The sequence below is a fragment of the Megalobrama amblycephala genome, linkage group LG11 (genome assembly GCF_018812025.1).
Source record: "Megalobrama amblycephala isolate DHTTF-2021 linkage group LG11, ASM1881202v1, whole genome shotgun sequence".
In the NCBI taxonomy this organism is placed as follows: domain Eukaryota; kingdom Metazoa; phylum Chordata; class Actinopteri; order Cypriniformes; family Xenocyprididae; genus Megalobrama; species Megalobrama amblycephala.
The window spans coordinates 20,446,575-20,474,015 of record NC_063054.1 but is presented as its reverse complement, the minus strand read 5'-3'; the positions used below and the strand labels follow the sequence as shown (position 1 = coordinate 20,474,015).

The following is a 27,441-nucleotide window of genomic DNA, read 5'->3' as shown; positions in this document are numbered from 1 at the left end:
AAAGTCAATGCGAGACATTTGCGCACTGATCGAAAGTAATTTAACGCTTTTGTGGATTGTAATGTTTGCTTTCAATGGTATGCAGACATGCACTGGCAGCTAAATTGTGAATGGGGGAATTCACTCACTCTGAGCGCAGGTGGGCCCCTCCCAGCCGTCTTTGCAGATGCAGGTGAACGTGTCACCACCACCCACGCATGTTCCTCCATTTAGGCAGGGGCTGGACGCGCAAGTGCTGTTCTTTGCTAAAGTAGAAACGCGAAATGGAAAAGTTACAGAAAGTGAGCCACTCTTCAGACCTAGTTATCATATCTTATCCCCCAGGGGTCTATCGCCAATTGCTAGGGGTCTGCAGAAAATATCAGAATATGTTTCTAAATAAATACATAAATTATTTTACATTCATTTTCTGTATAGACATTTTTAAAAAAAATTGATTTTCAACTAAAATTCCATTTTTAATTACATTTCAATTTCAAGCCTAGAACCAAATTAACCAGCTCCAGACTGAACCACAATATTTGATTTTAAGCAAAATAAATAAAATAAAATAAAATAAAAACAGAAAGAGACAAAGATACAATACTGTGTACTTTTATATAAATGGACGTTCATTCATTCTGTTTAAATAAGTAACCAAGATACAATATAAAAACTGAAAATAAGTATAAAATATATTAAAATAAAATAATATTAGAAGTTTATAAAATCTTATGTTTAGAATGCAGTATAGCAAAGTTTAAATATTTGGAGACACACATTTATTTATTTGGAGAAATATTTTGGATTAATTTCTCTATAGGCATTTAAAAAAATTCAATTAAATTTATAAAACAAAAAAAGAAGATACTGAAAAAACTGTTTAAATAGAATAAATGGATGACCATATATAAATTAAAATACAATATAACACTGAATATATAAAGAGGATTGCAAGGATAATTGAGTATTAAGAGAGACTAATTTGATTATATAATTTGTGAGGGGAGTCAATGAATAGTTTGGAGCAATGAAAAGCATTTTTTGGTTCAGAATGGTTTGAGAAACGCTGCTGTGAATGAAGTGAGTATGAAAACTGGACTCTGACTCACCTGTGTTGCATGTACTCCCTCCCCATCCAGGAGGGCAGGCGCAGCGGAAAGTGTCTCCGTGGTCATAGCAGGTCCCTCCATTACTGCATGTGGTGGCATCACACTGACTTTCACCTAAAAGACACAAAATAACTCAAAATATTACCAGTCACTTTACATATACAGTTCAGCTTTGGCATAAAACAGGGAGCTGTAACTCACGTGAATGACAGGTCTTTCCTTTCCAGTCATTGGCACATTCACAGTAGAAGTCATTGACCAGGTCCACACAGTGACCGCCATTCTTACAAGGGCTCCGACTGCACTCGTTCACATCTGAGCGCAGAAACACAAGTGACAAAGGTAAGATACTGAATGTAAAGAAGGTCAAGATGAGGAGGAAGATGAAGAAAGACACTCACTGAGGTTACAGAGATCACCTTCCCAGCCATCCGGACAGAAACACTGGAAAGAGCTGATCCCATCGATACAGGTGCCTCCGTTTCGACACGGGTTGCTCACGCAGTCATTTATATCTGGGTTGTCGATATATAACATTTTTATGAACATCAAGATTTTAGGATAAAATGGTATTCAAAAGACTACACCAAACATCAGGAGTTCAAAATGTAATTTAATCATGGAAATAAAGCATTTTAGGGTTTAAATAAAATGAAATGAAACCTTATGATGTAAAATAAACCAAAAAATATTCTGTACCAAATTTAGGCCCTATTTTTGTGTGATTGTCAGGACTTCATGCAGTTTAAGAGCTGCTGTCATTACAACAACATTCTCAAATTAATGTACATTTTTCAGTTACATTTTCATTCAAATACTGATAATATAATTTGTAATTAACATAAAAGTTTTACATAAATTAGTATTTTCACAAGTGATCTTTTGAATCTCACTGTAAGTATCTCCATTTCTTTTTAAGCATTTTTTAAAATAATATTTATAATATTATGACATAATATATTTTATAACATATTTATGTTTAATTGGCCCAGAAGTACCTATGACATTGACAAATGACTTATAATTGTATTAAATTAATAATTATTGTTATAACTATTATTTATTTTATAATTGTCTTAATTTTTGGGAAAGTTTGGCTTAAAATAGTAGCATGTCACATCACATGACACTGCTGAGACTGCTTAACTGTCATGTCAATTACCCATCTACTATGTAAAGCTAAACTAAACTGATAAGAAGTGAACAAAAGAGGAGGAATGGGAGTCACAGGAACATAATTAAAAAGTGGAAAACTATGAAAGTGTAAGGATGACTCACTCTCGTGGCAGTAGGCTCCTGTAAAGCCAAGCTCACAGGTGCAGGTGAAGTTGCCGCCCGGCAGGCTGATACAGCGGCCACGAGGACCACACACATTAGAGTTGATGTGTCTCACGCCCCCATCCGAGCTGTTACTCGCCACAGCTATCGTACAGCTGTCAATCACTGAGAATGGCGGGAATAAGATCAAATGGTGAACTATTGTGCACTATTTTTCAATTGATGATCAATGTACACATGCAGATAGACATCTTTGGTCGTTGCATTTTGGTCAGCAGGAGAACAGCAAGGGCAGTACCTTGGCAAGGGGTTGTCCTGCAGTGGTCCCTGCGGTTTTCACAAGTCTTGCCCTCATAGTCTTCAGGACAGGCACAGTAGAAGTCACCCGGCAGGCTGTAGCACGAAGCCTTATTCTCACAGGGGTTCGGCTCACAGAGGTTTAGGTGAGGCAGACTCTCCAGCTTCAAACGAGACAGGGAGTTTGAGTTAGTTTGCAAGTCCAGTCCTCTTAAGCTAGATAAACAGTCAGGTAAGCTATGGAAGGCTCCCATAAGCCTACAGCTAAAGGAGACAGCACCATTACAATCACACAAGAGACCAATCAAAACAAACTCTGCAGCTAAATTTAGACATCCTTCCGCTCTTACCGAGCATATTCAACTGGGACGAGGAACACTTTTGCACATCTAGTTCTCCGTCTACCTCGACTTGGCCTTGTTCTGGTAAATATTCTTAGAAGTTAATCTTCCACACAGAAACTCATAATGCTTAATATATTCTATTGATATGTTAAAATTTAATATAAACTGCACATTATTTAATATATTTACAAAAAAATTTTTGTAATACATGTAATACAACATTTTGTAATATATGGTCCTGTAGTATGACAAACACATTTCCAAATATACCATTATAAAATTATGAAACCAATTATTTTTATGAATAATAAAACAATTATTATTACACACACCTATATTAATTGTTTTATTACTTGTGGTAATAATTATTGATTTAATAATTTATAATTAAGCTCATGAGTCAAAACGTGGCTTTAGAAATTTGCTTTTTTGAACCCCAAGGCTATCACAGGCCTACAAGCAATCCATCATTTTGCAATTGAGTTTGTCAATCTGTCTGAGGTAGACTTAGGACACGTTCACATGTTCTGTCTGTGCTATTTGTTAACTACGGGCTAGATGACATGCAGACGGATGTCTTTGCCCATTGCTTCACGTCTCTCGCCATGAGTGCCACATTTTTAGGATGCTGTGTTGAATTCGCTATCGGTCAAGGGGCATGAATAAATGCATTGATTTTTTTAAAATTTAAATTGTAATAGTAATAATATAATATAACATAATATAAACTCAACTACAACTGTTCCCATATGACCCCCTTAATGTCCTCAGTTCCCATTTTTTCTCAAAAAAGCCTTTTCTAGGGAGATGAACCTCTGGGGAATTCAAACAACCTCTCTAAAGTACACATCATGCCATCTGCCATGTAAGGTGTTAGTTCAGACTATAACGCTGTCCTCCCAAGCTCCGAGTCTGCTGAATTTATTTTAGTAGGGATATACATTGTATATAATGGAAGCTGACGGCCTGCACAGAGCACTTTTTCACAGGCAGTGATGTAAGAGGAGTGTCTGCAAACCAGACTGTATCCAACAGAGCTACATAAAACTGCTAGAGCAGACAGATGTAAGAGATAATCATCCATCTGTACTGGATCCCAGGAACAACCCTGTTGGACACGTTTCAAACAGTGGTATGTTGGCGGGCAAAAATCGGTTGACATATAATTAAAAAAAAAAAGTATTAATCTGTAGGCATATATTAGAAGCAAACAGGTCAATTTTGGATAGTAGTTTGTTTATTTCATCTAAAATGTAGAGTAAATCACAGATTTATTGTAATGATTTTTTCAGTTCAATTAAACGGATCTGATCCCATATCCAAACATGTCTGATTCTGGATCAAGGACCAAGGCTTTATATGAAGCCTCATGTGCACCTGCACTGTAAACAGCCCTACCAGATCAAAACCTTCCCTAGTATAGGCTCGCTTCTCAGTCTGCAGACGGTATGGTCTAATGTGAGCGCATGGCACGCTAGGCATGAATATAACGTAAAAATCAAGGCCTTCTCTTTCCCGGGCTGATTGTGGGCAGACGGCCAGGAGGCCAAGAGAAGAGTTGCCTCATTCACTACAACTTATTTTTAGTCTGCACGGTAAGATGAGACTGGCTCAGGACCAGCTTCCAGCACCTCTATGGAAGTCCATCTTTAGCCTGCCACTAGACTAACACTGGCTCCAAAACAGAGCTCTCCACCACCAACAGTGATAATGGCCACATGAAGGCAAGAAAAAATACTCCCGCCCTCCACCCAAACCCTGCTCTAGTTACCCTGGCGCACCTGTGGCCAAATAGCAGGCTTGATCTGCCTTACACCGAGGCTTTAAATTCACACACGCATTGGCGGGGGGTGCCGACCAATTTAGCCGTGCCGAACGAGATTGTGAGCAAAGTATGAATGGAGAAGTGACACCATCTGCATTACTAAATGTCATCAATTAAGCAAGACCAAGCCCCACAATTTCCATTTATTGATCATTGAAAGAGATATGATGTAGATCTCTTAAACCTAACTAAAATCACTCATTTCCTATCAGCTGTTCTACTCTAAATAAATAAATATTTAATATATATATATATATATATATATATATATATATATATATATATATATATATATATATATATATATATATATATATATATATATATATATATATATATATATATATATATATATATATATATATATATATATATATATATATATATATACACTGCCCTCCAAAAGTTTGGAAACACCCCTAGCAAAGTGTGGTTTTGGATAATATCGGCATAAATCCTTATAATTTTTTGGTCCAAATCGGGTGTGCCTCATACGTCCTGAAAAGTGAAGCTGCGGGCTCTTTGATCGCCCCCTGGAGGCTGGTTGCAGTACAGGTCATAAACCCCGCCCGCTCAATGCAGACGGAATGAGACTTAAGTTAAAACATTAAAAAAAATTATGCTTCAAATAAAATTGGAAAGATGGTTTTGGTCATTTAAGGTAGTTGTTATCATGCTGATTTATATTCAATTGTTCGTTTTTGTGATAAGTTTGATTTTAGCAAGCAATTTGGCACTAGAAACGGGGCGTGTCGTCGTGACTCACAGTTGATTGACAGCTTCTCTGAGGACTGTCAGCAGTAAACTGTACTAAATGACCTACAGGATCTGACGGATATCTGAGCTTTTCTCTGTAACGTTAAATGTGGACTTCATAAGATAATTAATAAACGTTATTAGTTAAGATAACACGCCTAACGTTAGCCATGATGGACAAAAAGCAGGTGATCGTTATCTGGCAGTTATAATTATTTTTATGGGTATAAAATAATAATTAGCAGGAAAAAAAAAAATGATAGCCTGCTCTAATTAATTATAGAGAACTATCTACAGCAATCGATCTCCTGTAACGTTAGTTTAAACATTTTATTTAAAATAGCAGGACCGTTTCTGACATTTTAGAGTTTCTAGAGACATATTATATTGAGTTCATCTACTGAATTTGCTGTTTCAAAAATATTATTGCTCTAGAAACAGAATAGCCTATTATTTTATAGGTAGAATTTTAAATTACGTATAATTTATATAGCCTATCTAAAATACATCAATGATGACGCAGCCGTCTGGGCGGAAGTTTGATACAGCGACTCCGCCTCCGGGCTCTGACGAGTCTTTCTGCGCATGCCCAGGTTCCAAACTTTTTTTTTTTTGGCATTTTTGCGTAACGTGTCAGTGCCCAGTGGCGTCCGTTTTGGCTTCAGTTCAATACAATGGAAGGAAGCGGCGTCGCGTTGTCCATCTTTTTTTACAGTCTATGGTCCAAATTCATTAAAGTAACTTGACATTATCATTGAAGACCAGCAATAATAATTTTCATTTTGATTACATAATAATGGCAATATATACATGTCAAAGTCAGACATGCCCCTTTGCCAGCTGTGCTGCCTGGTTACTGGTTTATACTTGGCCCAGGTTTGTAAAAGATTTTTGGGTCAGCACACCTTAATAGCTTCAACAATTGATTGCCAATTAAGTTTAGAATACAATGAACCAATTAGAATCCAGTTTAGGTCAGATAGCTGCTAATGGTGGATATTTTGATGAATCGAAAATGTAAGTTTTTTTTCTATGTATAAACTGCTTATGTAATAAAATATGTTTTCGTTGTTTGTGTTGTCCCTTATCAGTGCAAAATTATCACAAATTAAAAAGGATTCATGCCAATATTGTCCAAAACCCCACTTTTCTAGGGCGTTTGCAAACTTTTGGAGGGCAGTGTATATATATTTAAAATGCACTTCATTACGCAGCGCTCTTTATGTTGTTAGGATGACAAAAAGGTTTAAAAGTTACATTTTTAGTGTGGTGACTGGTCTGCCTCAGCGTTCTAACAGCACTTAATGTCAAAATGATTGAGATGGCCAATCAAATCAAAGTAGGCGGGGTTTACTGTTCACAGAAGCAGAGCGTGTTTTCCAGCACAAAGCGTCATTTTAACGTCTAAAGAGAGTGAGGTAAGATGTAAATAGCGAAACATTTAATACATGTTTTGCAATAGAAATGTAAAAAGACCGACAGTAATATTCAGTGATGCAAACTCCTCGACTTTTTTCTCAAATATGGCCATTTTGATCTGAAAATATGCATTACGTGATTCATGTAATTCCTAACTGAGTGTGATGAGACACTTTTACATTTTCGACACATTAGGCATACAAATGAAAGTAGCCTACATGTGTGCATTCAAATTCAAATTAATGCAAATATTATTTTCAAATAGTTCAACTAGAATTAGACCTAGAATTTCCTGCACTGTTCTGTTTATTTATGCTTTATAAAAAATTTGGTCCCCCCAATGTTCAAGACATACGGCCTTGCTATAAACGGTAAAGATTCTCACCTCACACAGCAGCCCTGCATAGTTTGGCGGGCATTCACAAACAAAGCCGTCCAAAACGACATGGCAGCGGCCACCGTTTTGACACGGACCGCTGGCACATTTGTTCCTTGAGACTTCACAGTGCAAGCCCACAAAGCCTGAAGGGCACTGACAGTGGTAACCTCCATGAACCAGCTCCTGCACAGACACAAATAAAAGGGACACTTAATAACAAACACAATTAACTGAGATGCTAAAATAAACCAAGAATTGTTTTGAATCTTAAAGGTTATACCTTGCAAGTTGCTCCATTCTGGCACTGTCCATGGCAGCCATTGAGATCTGCAGTCAGGGGCAAAGTAAATCAAGCAATTAATCAATGGCTAAGTGGAGGAAATCAGGACAGTAGTTAGGAACGGCTGAAGACGTGCAATTAACTCGAATTAGATGAGCTCTGTAAGTGCGCTGAATATGGAAATGTTAGTTCAATCACCACAAACGTGAGGTACAGACAATGACCCAGCATGCAACAGTAGGTGAAGCCTAAGACAAAATATACAGTGTGCAGAACCCCACAGAGTATCAAGTGTCCGAAGAGGAAACCCTGGCCGCCACTATAGAGTAGTGTTCAAAGAAGGGGGAAAGGAGAGGAGAGGAGCATTAGGAGATACTGACTGATGTCACAGTTCTGTCCGGCCCATCCTTGAAAGCAGTCACAGTGATATCCACCAATCATGTTTTTGCAAGAGTGAGCATTTACACAAGGCTTCCCCATACATTCATTTGCATCTGCAAAATTGAGGGACAGAAAGAGTTGGGAAATTTTGAAGACAATTGGTAGATTGAGAAATTGGGAAGTGAGATGGGAAGTGTAGAGCAGTAAGAGAGAGGCAGAGAAATCTGAGATCTTGTTGTGTAACCCCACCACCATTAAGCCCATTGGCTTGAAACTCTAACAGTAACAACGATGCCAGTCTGCTTGACTTCCTGATCAATGACCATTACACAGCAAAAAAATAAAAATAAAAATAAAAATAAAAATACACTACAGTAATCAGTATATGTAGCTTGTGTTCTAGATCTAAACATCCTTAAAACAAGACAATTTTACTCAAAAAACTCAAATAAACATTATGATTCACTTTCAAAAGATATATCATAATTATAGCATTTGTATAGCATTGTATTATTTCACATTTACTATTATTGTACATTTACTGTGAAATATTTCAATTTATATTTTTATATTTAATTGTTATATTGAAATATAATTTATTCCTGTGATGACAAAGCTGAATTTTCAGCATCATTACTCTTCAGTGCCACATGATCCTTCAGAAATTATTCTAATATGCTGATTTAGTGCTCAAGAAACATTTCTTATTATCAATGTTGAAAACAATTCATACAGAAACCATGATACATTTTTTCATGATTCTTTGACATATAGAAAGTTCAAAAGAGCATCACTTATCTGAAATAATTTGTAACATTATAAATGTCTTAACTATCATTTTTGATCAATTTAATACATCCTTGCTGAATAAAATGAATCATTTTTGACTGACATCAAACTTTTGAAAGATAGCAGAATATTCTCTGAAAACATTTAAGCATTATCAACAATTTTCCTCTCTCTCTCTCTCTATTTACTTTCTGTCTTGTAAAAAAAAATTGTGAAATAAGGGTCCACTCGTAATCACCCCTCCTTCTGCTCGTCTCTCCCCAATTAGCCTACAGCAGGTGACCAGCCGGTTCAGGGGGCTGTGACTCTTTTGACTTTGCCATGAAAAAACTAGCGCTTATTAGGTGTTTAAATATTCATCAGGGGCCCCTAGTGAGGTGCGCTCCGCTCCCCTGCGCACCTGTCCTCTGAGAAACACGACTCCCCACCGTGCTCAGGCCAGGCTCTTGTGAGCGAAACCCAAGCTGGAGGCTAAGGTTCGAAGCGTAAGACGAGCAGACCGACTCCTGTTCCCACCCCACGCTTGTTTACAGGTCACAATCCACTTCCTTTCACATTCATCACTTCCCCTGACAAGGGCTGCACACTATTGTGAGCAGAAGGATGATGGAAAATCCTGTGGCGCCTACGATGTCGGAGATGGGCCATCTGATCTAGCCTTAGATCCAGGTCTAAGGCTGGCCCTCCTTGTAACAAATGCATATATGGCTGTCTTACAGGCAACAAGGATCAGGTTGCCGCTATTACCAGTTCATCATGCAGATTAATCAAATCACTTCTCTTGCTTTGCCTAAAATCATGCTGGTTTGTCACAAAGTGCATGCAATTTAGATCTAACACACCATATTCAACCATTTGGATGCAAAATGTATAATATTTTTCAACAAATGGCAAAGCACAAATAATATGGCATGGTCCATCGAACAGTGAATATATTAAAAACTGAAACGTGCCTGAATGCTGTAGTTCAAAACACGCTTGCAATAAAGGGGGATCTCAATCTTACCGATTTGACAGGTCTTCCCAACCCACTGAGGAGGGCAGACACACTCAAAGCCATTTTCCAGGTCGATACATGTTCCGCCTTGCGCACATGGGCCGGAGGCACATTCATCCATGTCTGCAACATCAACACAAAATCATGTTATGTTCCGAAGATATCAAAAATACACAACTGAAACTGTGATTTAAAAACATCTTGTGAGACCATCCTGATATATTATGGGATATACATCACATAATATTATGGGATGTTTTCAGTTTTATGCATATAAACATTCAAACCGGGCAATTTTAAACCCAGCAAGGTTGTGTGGGTTATTCAATGCCCACTACACACACACACATTCTACAGAATGGATCGGTCCTGCTGTGTCAACCTATCTTTATTAAATTCCAACAGCAAGCTGAAAACTATAGCATGCACTCTAAAGTGAATATTATGTGAAACATTTTGATGATGTGTCATGTTACTTGGTGTAACTGTAGGTTCCAATTTGGTGCAATAATAAAGAATTCAACTGATATACAGTCACATGAGTGCAAGTGTATTTTACAATAGCTTCACACAGTCATATTTTTCAAATATTATTGTTTTTTTTTAAACTTATGTTAATGTTAATACTAGACATGTAATTATTTTGTTATTATTAATGTTATCTTCTGATTTGCATACAATATATGCAATAATATGCAATAATATGCAATAATATGCTATGCTATAATATGCTATGCTATAATATGCTATGCTATAATATGCTATAATATAATATAATATAATATAATATAATATAATATAATATAATATAATATAATATAATATAATATAATATAATATAATATAATATAATATAATATAATATAATATAATATAATATAATATAATATAATATAAAATAATAAATAATGGGAAGAAAACAAATATGTAGGTGGCAGGGTGAGGCTTGTTTTCTACCCATCAAAGTAAAATAAAATAAATAAAATACTATTCTAGTAAACATAACATAACATAACATAACATAACATAACATAACATAACATAACATAACATAACATAACATAACATAACATAACATAACATAACATAACATAACATAACATAACATAACGATGGTAGAGTTGGAGAAAAGGTGGGAGAGAGTAGGGCTGGACGATTAATCGAGAAGTAATCGAACCGAAATTCAGAACCTCTAACCCAACCTCTAATTTTCCCATGTCGGTTATTTCGTTTTTTTTAATCCTGTTAATACTTTCCCCTTAAAGGTGCTCTAAGCGATCCTGGGTGGAGTAACTTCCTGTTGACGTTCGAAGTGTTTCAAACAAAACAGAGGCTAGCTAGACCCTCCCTCCTCCTCCTCCCCTCCTTCTCCTCCTCCTTCCCCTCCCCCTCCCCCTCCCTCCCCTCCGTGCTTCCTGAAACAGTCATGAACGCGCATTTAAAATCATTCTTGTCGGTTATTGGCTGGAGCATGTTTATTATGTTTCGCGGTCCAGGCTGCACCAGTTTGTTTTTATTGCCGTTTTTGGAGCTTATGGCGACTACAGAGACCGCGTTTTTTTTTTTACAGTGTGTTCAAAGGACAGGCAGCTAGCGGATAGTGAGGAGATGTTTGCTGTATGTGACAAAAAATGTTTTGTCCTAAAAAGGCGCGACATCGCTTAGAGCACCTTTAAAAACATACTACCACGTGTGTAGCCACGTGACTCTGCCCTGTCCAGTCAGTGGCATAAATGCAACATGGAGGTAAACGCCGGTTCAACACATAGTGATGGAGCGCGAGCGGTGAGCCTTGCGTCTTCACTAAACTTTGTCAGTTATATGTCTATTAAGGTTTGCCAGTTTGGACATTAAAGTGAATTTAGACGATCGGATGTGTATTATTATATCGAGCTACCGTGCTCGCGCAGCTGCATTGTGGCACGAACACTCATACAAACAGTAGCTGCGCAAAACGTGAAGATCGCGTGCACCGTGAGGAATGCAGAAACTAGTTGTCAGTGCTGTCCTGTGATTTACCACTAAAGTAGCTTAGAAACTCAAAACTTATTCTAGCATATATTTTTCTACTTCAGCTTCACAATTAATAGAGAGACGGTATGACTAATTTAACACATGCAAATACTCTCATTACGTACTGGTACTGTGCTAATTTATCTTTATCTGATATACAACGAGCAGAAATCTGTAAGAAATGTTACAAACCATAGACAAAATCACTGCAGATAGTGAGCTGTTATGTCAGATCACTCTTTCAATAGAAAAAAAATATCCCACCTTTAATAGTCAATCATATTTACAGTACAAACCTTGTCAGTGAACTATGAGGGCAAAACAAACAAACAAACAAAATAATCGTTCATTAATCGTAATCGAGGTAAAATGTTCAATTAATCCAGGTTCTTGATTTTAGGCCATAATCGTCCAGCCCTAGGAGAGAGTGTCAGTGCGTTCATCAGAGAGAGCTTTTCTTTATGCAAGACAGTAAAGCGATTACAGCTTGATATAATCCAGGTCGCCAGATTAGCTACTATTAGAGCACAAATCATTACAGTTTTAATACGGGCACAAAGGCACAAAGAACTGAGCAGCAGCCATTCGAAATTTGGAAGAAAATGGGAGGAAACAAAAACAAGAGAAATTCCTCCCTCCTTTCTTCTCCCTTTAGCCTTATACATATATTGTGGTGAATGGGGTGGAGCAGGGGTGTGTAAAAGGGTCAGACAGGCAAGTGAAGAGGGAAAAGGTGGGGGAAAAACCTTTATGGGTAAAATGGTGGGGGGGGCGAATGTCCAAATTCCAGCAGGGGACCCTGCTGTTGCTATGACAATGGAAACACAGCCCCATATGTGCGGTGGAGGAGACCGAGGAGGTAGGACGTGGAGGGAGTGATGAAGAGTGTGAGAAATGCCAAAAATTAAAACACTGGGCATCCTAGAAGTGATAAACACATTTGCAACTGATCAAATTTGAGCTCTGTGGCGCTAAAAGAGGGATGCTTTGTGGAGCCGGAGGGGTGGAGAAGGAAGGGAAGACCATGACACACTGCGTTCCCAATTTGTGAAGCCAAATGCTGGTTCAAAGTGAAGACAGATTATGCAAATCCCCCCTGTCTCAGTGATGGGTATCACCAGGCTCTAATCCGGGACCCGTAAGAGCTCAAGCTCTGCTCGCCATGCGAAGGGACCCCGCTGTGCTGCCAAGATCCAGGACCGGCTTCACCCTGCCATGTACCTGACACATCCCAGCATGACAAGGCAGCCAAGCGGCACTCTGGCCACAGCATCTGGACACATGTTGGGGAGGGGGCGGGTGTCTGTGCTCTAGTCTAGGTCTATAACTAGGTCTCCAGACAGAACAGATCAAGCCATGGAGAAAGTCAGAGAGGAAGGTGCACGAAAGATTTAAGTACCTTTAGCACAAGTGGGTCCCTCCCAGCCTGGTGGACACTGGCATTCAAATCCGGTCGGGACTTCATGACATGTGCCTCCGTTCGCACAGGGGTTGGATACACAAGCATGTTCGGCTGCAAAAACACAATGGTTTATGTCATAAATATAGACAGACATCATAAATATAGACACAAAATTCCCCATCTATCTATCCATCCTTCCATCCATTTATATATTTATCTATTCATCCATTATCCATCCAACCTTCCTTCCATCCTTTCATCCCTTTATCATCCATTTATCCATCCATCTATTCACCCATCCATCCCTTTATCTACCAATCCATTTATCCATCCATCCATCAATCATCAATCCATCCATCCATCCATCCATCATCCCTTTATCTACCAATCTATTTATCCATCTAATCAATGTATCTATCCCTTCTTTTATCATCCATCCATCTATATATTTATCTATTCATCCATCTATCTATCTATCCATCCTTCCATCCATTTATCCATCCATCTATTCATCCATCCACCCATCCATTCCTTTATCTACCCATCCATTCATCCATCCAAACAATTTATCTATCCCTTCTTTCATCCATCCATCCATCCATATATTTATCTATTCATCCATCTATCCATCATCCATCTTCTTTTACCCACCCAACCATCCATCCATCCCTTCTTTTACCCACCCAACCATCCATCCATCCCTTCTTTTACCCATCCATCCATCCATCCATCCATCCATCCACCCATCCACCCATCCATTCCTTTATCTACCCATCCATTCATCCATCCAAACAATTTATCTATCCCTTCTTTCATCCATCCATCCATCCATATATTTATCTATTCATCCATCTATCCATCATCCATCTTCTTTTACCCACCCAACCATCCATCCATCCCTTCTTTTACCCACCCAACCATCCATCCATCCCTTCTTTTACCCACCCAACCATCCATCCATCCCTTCTTTTACCCATCCATCCATCCATCCATCCACCCATCCATTCCTTTATCTACCCATCCATTCATCCATCCAAACAATTTATCTATCCCTTCTTTCATCCATCCACCCATCCATCCATCCATCCATCCATCCATCCATTTATCTATTCATCCATCTATCCATCATTCATCTTCTTTTACCCACCCAACCATCCATCCATCCCTTCTTTTACCCACCCAACCATCCATCCATCCCTTCTTTTACACATCCATCCATCCATCCATCCATCCACCCATCCATTCCTTTATCTACCCATCCATTCATCCATCCAAACAATTTATCTATCCCTTCTTTCATCCATCCACCATCCATCCATCCATCCATTTATCTATTCATCCATCTATCCATCATCCATCTTCTTTTACCCACCCAACCATCCATCCATCCCTTCTTTTACCCATCCATCCATCCATCCATCCAGCCCTTCTTTTATCCACATCCATCCATCCATCCATCCATCCATCCATCCATCCATCCATCCATCCCTTCTTTTACCCATCCATCCATCCATCCATCCATCCATCCATCCATCCGCACAACATCATGCAATAAAATCTTCCATGTAGCACTTTCATTTACCAAATTCCCCATCCATCTGTAGAGACTTACCAATTTCACAGTTCTTGCCAGAGTACCCTTCAGGACAGGCACAGTTATATTCATCTGGTTCAGAGTTCATGCAGGTCCCGCCATTGACGCAGGGATGGTGTGTGCCGCAGTAGTTCAGATCTTTAAGGACATAAAAACAATGAACTAGGGTACTTCTTCAGGCTATGGGGGAAGAAATACTAACAATGTATTCAGATTTTTTTAAGCCTGGTAATGCTCTTTGAATGACTACAGTTGGCAAACTATTGCTGGACTCCCAGCAGACCTTCTAAGGCAAGGCTGTACACATAAAAGTCCGGTAAATAAATAAAGAGAACTGTAGGCACATCTCAGCTGCTTCTCATTCCTAACCACCTTCCAGGACGCACGCTGCCCAACAGATCAGATATCCGAGCGCCACTCCAGTCACAACCACAATATCCAGAGTGTGTGTTTGTGCGTGTGTTGTCACATGATGCACAGCCTGTGCTGACATCGCAGCCAACAAACCAGCTCAGTGTAAGATGCTGTAGTTCTATTTAACACCATGATATGAATTTGCTGCCCTGGCACCTCCGTGGCTGGATACTCGCAGGCTTAAACTCATTCTCATCTACTGCTGACCATTTTATGGGTCAATTCCAGGTTGACCTCAATTTCTCAAAACTAACTAGGTCAATTCATCAGCGTGTGTGATGCACTTAGGACCCTTACCTTTGTCGCACAGGAGGCCACCCCAGTTCTTTTCGCAAGTGCACTGCCAGGGCATAACACAGGTCCCATGCAAGCAGCCAGGGTAAGGCAGACACTCGTCACAGAACTGGCCCTGCCAGCCATAGTTGCACCTGAAAACCACATATACATGTTAACACTTAAAATGCCACTGAGGTTAAAACATCTTAATGACAGACAGGAACAAACATACAGCTGCACATCACTGCGCTGACACCTAATCTTAGGACAAGGCGACATTCCGGGTGACAAAGGTTATGAACACTTTCACAACTGCGCACAGACGCACACTCCCCACCTCGGGCGGTTTGGTCGCAGCCGGGGGCACATAGGGAAATGCTGCAGAGGGGTTAACTAATCATTGGTTTACAGCAACACTCCGCTATTCCAAGGACTGTGGTGCGCTCTCTTCATGCCCCACCACACCCCTCACCCAGCTGTCTTGTCATTTCTGAGCAGGCTATTTTAAGACAGCTCTCCTGCAGAAGAGGTACGGCCTAACTCCAGCTGCCGAGTGGAGAGACACTGTCTGCATATCTCAACCCCAGAGCTAACGCTTACTAGCCTTACAAATAAGTACTGTGGTGATACCATGGTACAGTGATGGGTTCAGATTGAAATACCACAGTACTTTGAGAAGTAGACAGCACTGAATCTTATTCATTTAGCATGGGATTAACATGGTACTCCAGATAAAAACATTTATATAATAACATGTTAATATTTTCATCATACATAAAAACCATGGGTAACAGTTTACAATAAAGTTTAGTCAGTCAACATAAGTTATTGCATAACATACAATGAACAACACAATCTTGGGTAGTCATAACTTCTACATGTTAATAAAATATTTGTACTTTTTAATATTCAAATTGTATAAATGAACATTTAGTGTGTTAAAATGCTGTAAAATGCTAAATCTAAATCTAGGTTAATTCATAAATATACTATTTTTCATTATTAATTAAAGTTTACAAAAATTGACGTTAATTTATACAATTTGAAAATTAAAAATGTTAAATATTAACATTACCATGTGGAAATGAACACTACCCAAGATTAATAATACTGTAAATGTATTGTTCATTGTTTGTTTATGATGCTTAATACATTAACTAAATGTAAACAAAATGAACCTTACTTTTTTTTTTTTTTGCTCTGTTAAAGGTGCCCTAAAATTAAAAATTGAATTTATCTTGGCATAGTTGAATAACAAGAGTTCAGTACATGGAAATGACATACAGTGAGTCTCAAACTCCATTGTTTCCTCCTTCTTATATAAATCTCATTTGTTTAAAAGATCTCCGAAGAACAGGCGAATCTCAAATAACACCGACTGTTTCGTAACAGTCGGGATCATTAATATGTACGCCCCCAATATTTGCATATGCCAGCCCATGTTCCCAACATTATGAAAGGCATTAGACAAGGGCAGCCAGTATTAATGTCTGGATCTGTGCACAGCTGAATCATCAGACTAGGTAAGCAAGCAAGGACAATAGCGAAAAATGGCAGATGGAGCAATAATAACTGACATGATCCATGATAGTTTTAGTGATATTTGTAAATTGTCTTTCTAAATGTTTTGTTAGCATGTTGCTAATGTACTGTTAAATGTGGTTAAAGTTACCATCGTTTCTTACTGTATTCACAGAGACAAGACTGTCGTTATTTTAATTTTTTAAACACTTGCAGTCTGTATAATTCATAAACACAACTTCATTCTTTATAAATCTCTCCAACAGTGTGTAATGTTAGCTTTAGCCACGGAGCATACTATCAAATTCATTCAGAATCAAATGTAAACATCCAAATAAATACCATACTTACACGATTAGACATGCTGCATGACAAACACTTTGTAAAGATCCATTTTGAGGGTTATATTAGCTGTGTGAAATTTGTTTATGCTGTTTAAGGCAAGCGCGAGCTCCGGGGCCGGGGAGCACGAGAATTTAAAGGGGCCGCAGCCTGAATCGACGCATATTTAATGATGCCCCAAAATAGGCAGTTAAAAAAAATGAATAAAAAAAAATGTATAGGGTATTTTGAGCTGAAACTTCACAGACACATTCAGGGGACACCTTAGACTTATATTACATCTTTTGAAAACACGTTCTACGGCACCTTTAAACTAAGTGTGATATCAGTGCAGTGCATTAATAAATAAAATTCAGGCCCACAATCGCATTGGGCTCACATCAGCTTACAATAACTCCAAAATCATTTAATCTGAATAAACAATGGCGTTTGCTAACTAAATAAGGCAAATGTGCTCTTCGAAGAGGTACACACCTGGCACATTCTCTGCGTGGAGGCCTTGATCCAAATCCACTTATAACATCTCCAGTGAGGTCTCTGAAATAGCCCCCTAGATCTGTGCCCAAGGGGCAGGCCAGAGGCTGAATTACTTACACCAGAGCACACACAGCCTTGCGCTGCCCAGTAACAACCTTACTAGTATTGTATGAAAGAGCATGTAGGCAGCAGAGTGTGTGGGGAGAGTGTGAACCCTGCCTGTGCACGGGGGCGTTCAGCTCTGCTAAGCACTGCCAAACATAAGCTTGCTAACTAACTCACTCCAAAGAGAAAGTTGCATTACATTTACTTTATGTGTCAGGACATGTCCACTATAGCTATGAAAGATACCTTAAACTTAAATCAAAAACGTTATTTTTCTTCCACTTTTGATTCGCAACATGGGTTTGCAGTGGCTTGAAAATGTATTTGGACAATTAAAGAGAGAGTTCACCCAAAAAGATTGATCGAAACCTATAGAGTAGTGCTGGGATGACATATGTTTGTAGGCTAAAACCCTGAAATGAGTTAGCATTTTAACACTTCTGGTTACAATGTCCTAAAGTCAATGGGTTTTTGATTAAATGCTTGAAATAAGGTCTGTGGTGAACTCAATCTCAATATATTTTCATGTTTTATTCTATGATATAAAATACTAAATTATAAATCAAACTTTCAAGGAAAAAGTTTTTAAACAGAAACTGAGAGAGTTGTCAGAAGCTTATTGACGATGACTATGTTTAGCTTTTGAATTCTGCCGATTTACGCTTCAAAATTCATAAATAGTTGTATTAATTTGTGAAGATTATCACGATGAACAAAACATGTAAGAATCATAAGCTTTTGTAAGTCACAGACATTATTTTTGCAATACTCCAAAAGCCAATTGAAAAATCCTACTGGGTTTTTGTCGAGGGAACCAGGGTGATGCTAAATTCCGGGTTGGCCAACAAAAAATACGTCATCCATGGACTACTCGAAAACAACTGAAACAATCTTAAAAATAATTTTCTTGGTGTTGATTTTTTGGATGAACTATCCCTTTATTACAAAACAAAAAAAAAAAAAAAAAATTACTGGACGTAATGAAATGTACAAATTTAAGTGTGGCAAAAAATTGTGGCCCACTAATGCAACTACTGGTTAATTAAAATGTCTGTGGCAACCTCGTTCCTCTAGTCTCCACCTTCTTCCTTCCCAGGACTATCAAGCTAGTGACGGCAGGGAAGCGAGTCACCGTATCCTGCAGGGACTCACAGAACTTCCCAAATATTCAAACTCTTAAATAACATATTGGCCTCTGTTTCCTAGCCCGGTTCCAGAAGCTCTTTCGTCCAGGCCATCAAGAAGCTTGGTACATGATGTCCCAAAGAATGTTTTTGGCCCCCCATTTCCCTTGAGGCACAACTCTTGGCCTTTCTGTTGCCTGAGGCAGAAAATACCCATGTCCTTTTTAAACTACTCAAGTCTAGGAGCAGGTAAAGGAGAGCAGAAGAACTAGGGCATGTCTCTGTGCTCAGCTTGTAGCGAGGGCTGAAAAATTGAAGCATGAGAATGTCCGAATAATTTGTTGTCAAATGATTCCAGTATGTCATCATCATCTAGAGAGACTTCCTGGTTTACCTCTGGATCTACTCATTCCCTGCCCTTAGACAGAGTGGGGTTGTAGGTGGAATGGACAAAAAAAGGCTTTCCTCATGGCAAAGACTAAGAGCTTTTCCTGTGGCAAAGGAAGAAGGCAGAGCTAAGCTACAGGAAGATAACTAAAGGAGAACATGATGCGGGACGGTGAGGTGGATTTCATGCTGAGCTCCACAGGAAGCGTCAGAGCTTCCTGTGGCAGAAAGAGCAAAATACCACCATTTGACTTAATTATTATTTGATGATAAGGTCTGAAACATAAGGAATGTGGGGACACTGATTTGATGAGTCCAATTTTTGCCCATGAAAAAACTAAAGCGTTCTGAGAGTTTTAAGAGCACTGCTATGTGGTTGCTACAGTGTTCCAGGTGGTTTAAAAGATCTCAACTCAAAAGACCCCAATCGAAAGGTCCCTATATGAATTGGGTCCCTCCAACAGTCTAGTTTTATCATCTTCCAGGCAAAAATTCATACATTGGACGGATTAATGTAACAGGTGTGACGGGTTTCCAAACCCTTAGTTCACCCAAAAATGAAAATTCTGTTATCAATTACACAATCATGTTGTCTTACATGACTCTCGTTCATCTTGTAAACACAAATAAAGATATTTTTAATAAAACCTGAGAGGTTTCTGTCACTCTATTGAAAGTCCATGCAATTTTGTGCTTTCAAAAAGTTAATAAAAAGATTGTAAAAGTAATCACGATGTTAAATCCAAATTTTCTGAAGAGACATGATTGCTTTATATGATGAAAAGATTTGTTTACTTAAAAACATTGATCAATACACAGATGTCATCAAATATGGTAAACGAAAGCTAATTGCGTGACATGAGAAAACAAAGCTCAAACCTCAATGGAAGCTCAGAAATGCTTGCTTGTTTTGGGTGAATGTACTATCAATTGAGGAAATTACTCAGGTTTCATTAATAACATCTTCATTTGTGTTTCAAAGATGAACGAAAGTCTTATGGTTTTGAGGCGACATGGGCACGAGTAAATTATCAAATGACAATTTTCATATTTGGGTGAACTATCCCTTTGAATATAATAGTGAAGCCTTAAAGCTTCTCAATCAAAAAAATGATAATTGATCACAACTGTTAAACACACTTGAGAAAGTATAGCGTGATTAAAAAAGCATATTAAACAAAAATGGTTTGCACAAACAATGGCTTCACTGCACTAATTAATTAATGGTAAGGTAAACAAATGAAAAGACCTTATCAGCATGAGCACATATGGCCCTGCTGAAATTAAGGAGCCAGATTAGCCCGACCAACCGAGCATGAAATGATGCTCAAACACTTACTTGCATTCTCCAGGCACCGTACAGCCCCCGTGAATCAGATTACAGCCCTGCTTGCAGATTGCTGAGAGAGGAGAGGGAGAGAGGGAGGGAGGAGAGTAAGTCTTGTTCGTTTGTGTTGCCTTACAAGTGCGACAAGATAAATTAATCATGCTCGCTGTGACAGAAGACAACTTTATGGCCTGAACACACACATACGCTTGCCCCTATCCACCCCCATTACGGCCACCTACTCGTACCCATGCTCATTAGGACGGTGATTGGTGATTTACTGCCTTTCTTTAGTGCATTACATACACACACACGCACTCACAGCTTCGGGAACAGAGGTGTTTAGGTTGTTTGCAGAGGTGGGTAAAAGACATCAAAAACCCCAGCATCACCCAAATTAATTGAGCTAATGGAAAGTGTGACTCCAGGGCTGCAGAGGTGTTGTTTACAACATAATCTCACCTCCAGGCAGAGGAGCAAAGATCGCAGGGCTGTGAAAACACTGATAGCAGCAGGTCTCTTTACAGGGTGGTAAAGGGCAAGATTTAACAGGGTTCCTCTCTATATGCTTCAAGACATCTGTCAGCCCAAGTTCATCCTTCATCAAGGGTAATGTGGCTAATAATACTTGGCTACATATTGGGGATGCATGATATATGGCTACTTTTGAATGTCTATTTTTATATAGTGTATGTCGTGAAGTGTATGTTGTGATGCCTAAATTGTATCTTTTGAAACAATTAAGTTTAGTGCAGTGTTGTAATTGTTAACTAAAACTAAAGAAGTTGACAAAAGCACATTACAAAACTACTAAATTTTAAACAAATCAAATCAATACTAATAAATAGCTAATAAATAATACAATAGTTGACAAATAATACTAAAATAACACTGTTTTATGTCTATTTTTTTATCCAAACTAGTATAGAATTTTAAAATCGGCCATTTATTGGTCATAACATTAAACTGAAACGCTAAGTACAAAAAACAGATGATGGTCAACAGCACTAACCCGTCCGGCAGTCCATTCCCATCCAGCCATCTAGACATACAATATTTCCCGATGGATCGCAGCGGTAGTGGCCGAAGTAGTCGTCGCGGGGCCGGCACTGTTTGTTGCACTTACTCCCATAGTAGTTCTCGTCACACCTGACCCGAATGCGGTACTCAATGTGGGCCGTGGTGCCGGGGTGCCGGATGGACTGCCAGTGGTCACCGGGATTCAACATGCTGGCATGAATGGTGCGTTCAATTAAATTCTCCTCACCGGCTGGAGAAAACAGAAGAGTAGAAACAGAGATCATGTGCTTTGTTAATAATCAGAATTAAAAACAATGTTATACTGTTACTGGGGACAATTATGACTATTTAACTGGACAATATATTAATAACTTGTAAGGCCTATATATTTCAGTCTGCTATTTTGCATTAAATAATAATGAATAATAATACATAATATATAATATTCAAGACCTCAAAACAATCACAGAATTTAAGAAATCAAATTTCTACAATACAACTTATTGTACAATGTGATAACAAATGGGTGCGTAGATCAGCTGTAAGTCAAAAGACAGGACAGACCCCGATTTAAAACTATAAACTCGCTAGTGACTCAGACTATCCAGTCTCTGCCAACTTCCTGCCTCGCAAATCCATTCAGACAAATCACTGCACAACAAAGACACTCACACATGAATGACACCATTGCCAAAACAAAGGGTTTTGAATCGGCTCTCAGTTAACAATCCAAAATCAAGTACTGTATTGGTGATTATTACGGCTCATATTCATTTGAACACATCCCTTAACTCTAAGTGTCCTTTGTTCCATGGACATGATGATAACTCGAACTGCAGCTTATGTGGGAGAGGTGTGATCACACTTTTTAGTGAGCAGACAATAAAACACACATAAAAAGAGCTGAGTCATATCTAGGGACCAGAATTTTATATAGACTTAGGGTTGGGCCGGTAACCACTAAGCAATCCAGAAAACCCTAGCAACAGCATCACAATCCCCTAGAATCATTCACATTTTTAGTGAGTTTTAGTTAAAATCTAGTTTTTCCAATGAAAACGTTGATGTCTGGCCAGAGGGAGGGGTGTGAGTTTGACTGCTGTTACCAGGGAGATCTGGGCAAGAGCGGCAAGCGACTTTCAGCTTAGCCCTAACCGTCCTTGAAGGACCTGGATCCCACCCTAGTCCTAATCATCAAGCACATTGTCCAGGTCCACCAGGACATGGACCCTCAATACGATTCCCTCCTCCTAGCGAGAGTGGTTAGCACTCACATTAAGAGCTCCATTTTCCCAAGCTTTCCCAGCCTCTCTGCAAAGAAAGCAATCTTTATCGCAGTGGGATCGGAGACAGCAAACAATCACGGTGGAAACAGGGGGCCTGCGATTTCCTCTTTCCCGACGCGCAGAGCGCGTCCGCGTCTTTCTCCTCTTGCAAACACACATGCGGGGCGCACATACACATACCTTCCTCTCTGTCCCCTGACAATGTCGACCGAATTAAGCAACAAAAACAGAAATAGCCCTGGCGCTTCCAGATAAAGAACAATGGAGCGAGCTTTTGCTGGCCCATTCTGCCCAATGTCTAAACACTGGGCAGTCCAGAGCCCTTCCTGCAGTGTAAACACAACGCTACAGAACTTTTCCTGAGACCTACAAGGCCCTACATTGAACACGTACACAATCAAACCGTTCTGACAGATAAAACAGAATTGTTTAAAGCATCTATAAAAGATGCATGTTGGCTAATTCCGTCAGTTGGACTAGAACAATGTCCCACCGCCACTGGAACAAAGTCCTGATTCCTGAGATGACATGACGCATTGTGAAAGCTAAACTTTATTCACCCGAGCAAAGAGTCAGAGACACATTTTTGCCCTTGGTTTTCTGACAGACAGACGAGGCGGTGTTGGGACGTGTCCGGTTTAAGAAAAGAGGTGCGGCAGCTCAGAGCGTTCACACTGCATACTAAACGAGTAGCATCAAACAGCATTGGAGAGAGGAGGATGCACTGGCGCTTTTGTTGCCAAGCCTTGCGTGAGTACAGACTGCAGATAGTCACATCAGACAGACCTTGGCAGAGTTCTCTCTCTATGACAAGATCATTAATGTCTGGCACGCCTCTCTACTATGGGCTTGTGTGATAAATGAAGCCACTGTCTCAAACAGAGCCCTGCCAAGTCATTGAGAGTGCTCCAGATCATCAAAGAGAGCAGGTCAATTTCAAGCATTTCTAATCAATGGTCACTAGAGCTTACAGGTGGTCTGGTGAACACTTCTAGGGTCATTTTTTCAAACTCTAATGCTAATTTCATACTTAGCATTTTACGTGTCCTAAATAATTTATATAATATTTATATAAAATTATAGTCATCACCAAAAAAAGTCTGAAAAAGTCTTTTTTGGTAATGAGGCACACAAATAGAGTTTTTTGTACACATCATGTCTCACATATTTAATTTCAAACACTTTACACCGCTGTAGTAAAAAAGCACAATAACGTCTGTGTGGTGGAAATTATGGCACGGCTGCGGAAGCATATTGAAATGCATATTTCAATCTTTCTTTAGATTAGCTTTAAAAGTAATAATGCATATTTTATGATGGGTTTTTATAGTGGTATAAAGGCCTGTACACACCGGGACGAATATCGCACACGTTTATCGCCAGTGTTTTTCGAGATGTTTTTTGTGTTCATACCTAAGCGATTTTCACTGGCGTTTCGCAGAGTGAATGTGCAAATTCTCTCCCTGACAGTATATGGCGCTTGTGCTTAACGGTAGTGCAAATAAACATATTTATGAAATAGACATTCTCAACTATATTTCTTGAATGTAAAGAAAAAAAAAAAAACACATCTATTGGTGTGGCCAAGAACTGGCAGAGCACCCATAGCATGCATCTCAATCAGCTCCCTAATTCAGTATTCAGGGCACTGATCAGGGAGTCGGCCACATTAATTTACACGGTATACTGATACACGACCTAGGAAGCTAGGGAGCTGTTTGAGACGCAGGGATAGTTTTTAGGGGTCTTCCTTGTCTACTTACTTTCTCTTTGTCGTCTTGGTATCAATGTGTGCTCGGAAAGACCGTTTTGTGCTTGAGGGCCACCAAGTTGTGTTTTACTGTAACTTCAGCATCTCCAGGCACATGAACAAAAGCACCACTCTCATTGGTCTGCCAGTTTTTAACGCGGCGTGTCAAATCAAAAAAACGAACCCAAGGAGTTTTTTTTTTTTTTTAAATGACGCTTTTACGCCTGGCGTTTTTCGCGTTGGTGTGCACACTCACATTGGCACCCTTCGTTTAGTCACGAGGCATTAAACGTCGGCGATAATCGCGTGCGATATTCGTCCCGGTGTGTACAGGCATTAAGGGTAAAACAATAAAATCTATAATAAAATAATAAAAGGAAAAACAAAACACAAAACACAAATCGTAAGCCTAAGTTAATCGTAGAACAATTGCCACCAATGGTCTCTATGATCAACTTAGACTTACGATGCTTTTCGGAAAGTAGCCCTGGTCAGTATAGCTCAGTCACAGATTAACTCTTTCCCCAGAAAAAAGTTGGCAGCCACCGGCAGCATTTTTGATCATTTTTACAAAACTTTGGCCGCCAGAATATTTTGTTGCATGAATATCTGAACATGCAATATATCAAAAGAATGAACAGAGCCTCTGCTTTAAAAAATGAAAAAAAATTGTTATCAACAGTTGAATGCGTTTCATAAAAAAAGCAACATTTTGAACAAAAAGACTACAATGTGCATAAGCAATGCTTTTATCACTTGTTTCTACTCCTTTTTTGGCTGTGTTTTGATCCTGAGATTCTCTACTCTTTCAGAAGTTGCTTAATAGTGCCCCCTACCATATAACCATATAAGCCAGAAAATTCCGTCAATGGCAAAGAAAGCGTTGTCTCATAAAATGGAAATTCCGTCAATGGCGGAGAAAGAGTTAAACAAAACCAGACCTGTACTCCGTCTCTCTGAAGTCATGCTCAACGTACAGTTCTACTGATGGGCAAACTCCATGGAGAAGTGGCCTACAAGATGCTTGACTCACTGCAGTGAGTCAAACGAGCGTCCTCTGGGCCATTGTTTCAGGCTGAAGTGCATGCAAAGTGCAAGAAAACGAAAAACAGGACATAATGACTTCAAGCAGAGGGAGAGGCGCGTGTTTGTATTTTGACTTTTACAGACGCTGGGATATACAGTGATTCTACAGATCACATCCGCAGATCAAAGTCATGCCCCCCTCTGTCTCTCCTATTTTACCAGTGTTCACCTTTCTTTCGCATACGTCAAATTCCTCCGCCTGACCCTTCCCTACCGACAATTCCTCAAGCCAGACAAAGGCGGTGGGAGAAAACAGGATACAGCTGTGGAATTATGGTACCCATGTTGATTCCCCAAAATCCATACATACTGGAAGCCCCCAAGAACCAGGCTTAGGGGGATTACAACCCAAGATCTCACATTCAAATGAGATTTTTATTCAAGCATAAAAACAAATATGTTGTTGCTGCAACTTATGTGTATGTGTATGACTCAATACTCAAGATCCTCAGGACATTTCACCCAGCGGTTACAGTCAGCAGAGGTCTTCAGATGATCAGATTTATTGGGAAATCTTGGTGGACTTGTGTGCACTACTGAAGCATGTGTGGAAGATGGAAGATTGTACTTGTTTGAGTTTTTAACTACACAAGATTATGATGCCCCCTCCCTCTAGAATGCTTTGCAAGCTCAGGTAATGATTCTTGGGTAAGCAACACATCCAGTCAATATATCTGTCAAAAATTATGAGCCCCTGCTTAGTGCAGTTAAAAATATCAAACTCAATGCATAATTCCAAACCCTCAGTGATGAAAATGGACAACTTTCACACTTAATGCACACCACAAAGTCCTTAAATAACCCAATAAAACCCTGACACACCCCAACGAATTCCCCCGCGCTAAAATTACAACACATCAGCGGTGCAGCTTTAACACTTTCATCTCATCATCAAGGATCAGACTCAATCTCCACAAATGAAGTCATCCCTTACAGCACCAAACTACAGACTAACAATGCTCAACGGCCATTATGAGCAACAAACCCAACCCAGAGAGGCTTCAGCAGCCTGCAGCAGTGAATCATATTGGGATTACAGAGGAATACTCACTGTTTTGAGTGGAGTTATCCCAGTCCCAGGCTTCCAGGATGAGTGTGTAGGATCGCTGAGGGAGAAAGAGAGAAAATACCATTATGAGATGAAATATTAAAATGCTATTGAAGAAGAAACAACAAAAAACAAACAGATTTTTATGTTTTCTTAATCAAATATCAGTGGTGCAAAAGTAGCTGCACTGATATGGTAGGTATAGGAAGTATGCTGATACTATAATTCAAGGAATTCACCAACTTTTTTGACAGCCGACCCTTTTGACCCAAAATATTTAGTTGAAGTGCCCTGAGATTTTGACTTAATACATTTGACACATTTACATTTGATTGTATTTGAAATTATTTATTCCAATTTATCATTTTTGATGACTTATTAGCTTTTCAGCAACTCACAAACCCCTTTCAGATCCCTCATGAAACCCTACCAT

At 39.2% G+C, this 27,441-nt stretch overlaps 1 protein-coding gene across 2 annotated transcripts in view; it reads right to left on the bottom strand.

Annotated features, from left to right (window-relative positions):
- Positions 1 to 27,441, bottom strand: part of jag2b (jagged canonical Notch ligand 2b) — a 52,220-nt gene that overhangs the window by 8,787 nt on the left and 15,992 nt on the right. The window contains exons 3-18 of one of the 2 annotated variants that reach the window (XM_048206645.1): positions 27,012 to 27,066; positions 21,831 to 22,088; positions 20,831 to 20,891; positions 15,557 to 15,687; positions 14,864 to 14,983; positions 13,249 to 13,362; positions 9,846 to 9,959; positions 8,050 to 8,163; positions 7,670 to 7,716; positions 7,396 to 7,572; positions 2,668 to 2,830; positions 2,370 to 2,534; positions 1,493 to 1,606; positions 1,293 to 1,406; positions 1,092 to 1,205; positions 129 to 245 (exon numbers count right to left, since the gene is read on the bottom strand). In XM_048206645.1, the coding sequence (XP_048062602.1) occupies positions 129 to 245; positions 1,092 to 1,205; positions 1,293 to 1,406; positions 1,493 to 1,606; positions 2,370 to 2,534; positions 2,668 to 2,830; positions 7,396 to 7,572; positions 7,670 to 7,716; positions 8,050 to 8,163; positions 9,846 to 9,959; positions 13,249 to 13,362; positions 14,864 to 14,983; positions 15,557 to 15,687; positions 20,831 to 20,891; positions 21,831 to 22,088; positions 27,012 to 27,066 (1,978 nt within the window). The remainder of the gene's footprint in view (positions 1 to 128; positions 246 to 1,091; positions 1,206 to 1,292; positions 1,407 to 1,492; positions 1,607 to 2,369; positions 2,535 to 2,667; positions 2,831 to 7,395; positions 7,573 to 7,669; positions 7,717 to 8,049; positions 8,164 to 9,845; positions 9,960 to 13,248; positions 13,363 to 14,863; positions 14,984 to 15,556; positions 15,688 to 20,830; positions 20,892 to 21,830; positions 22,089 to 27,011; positions 27,067 to 27,441) is intronic. The other variant, XM_048206646.1, reaches the window with a different exon arrangement.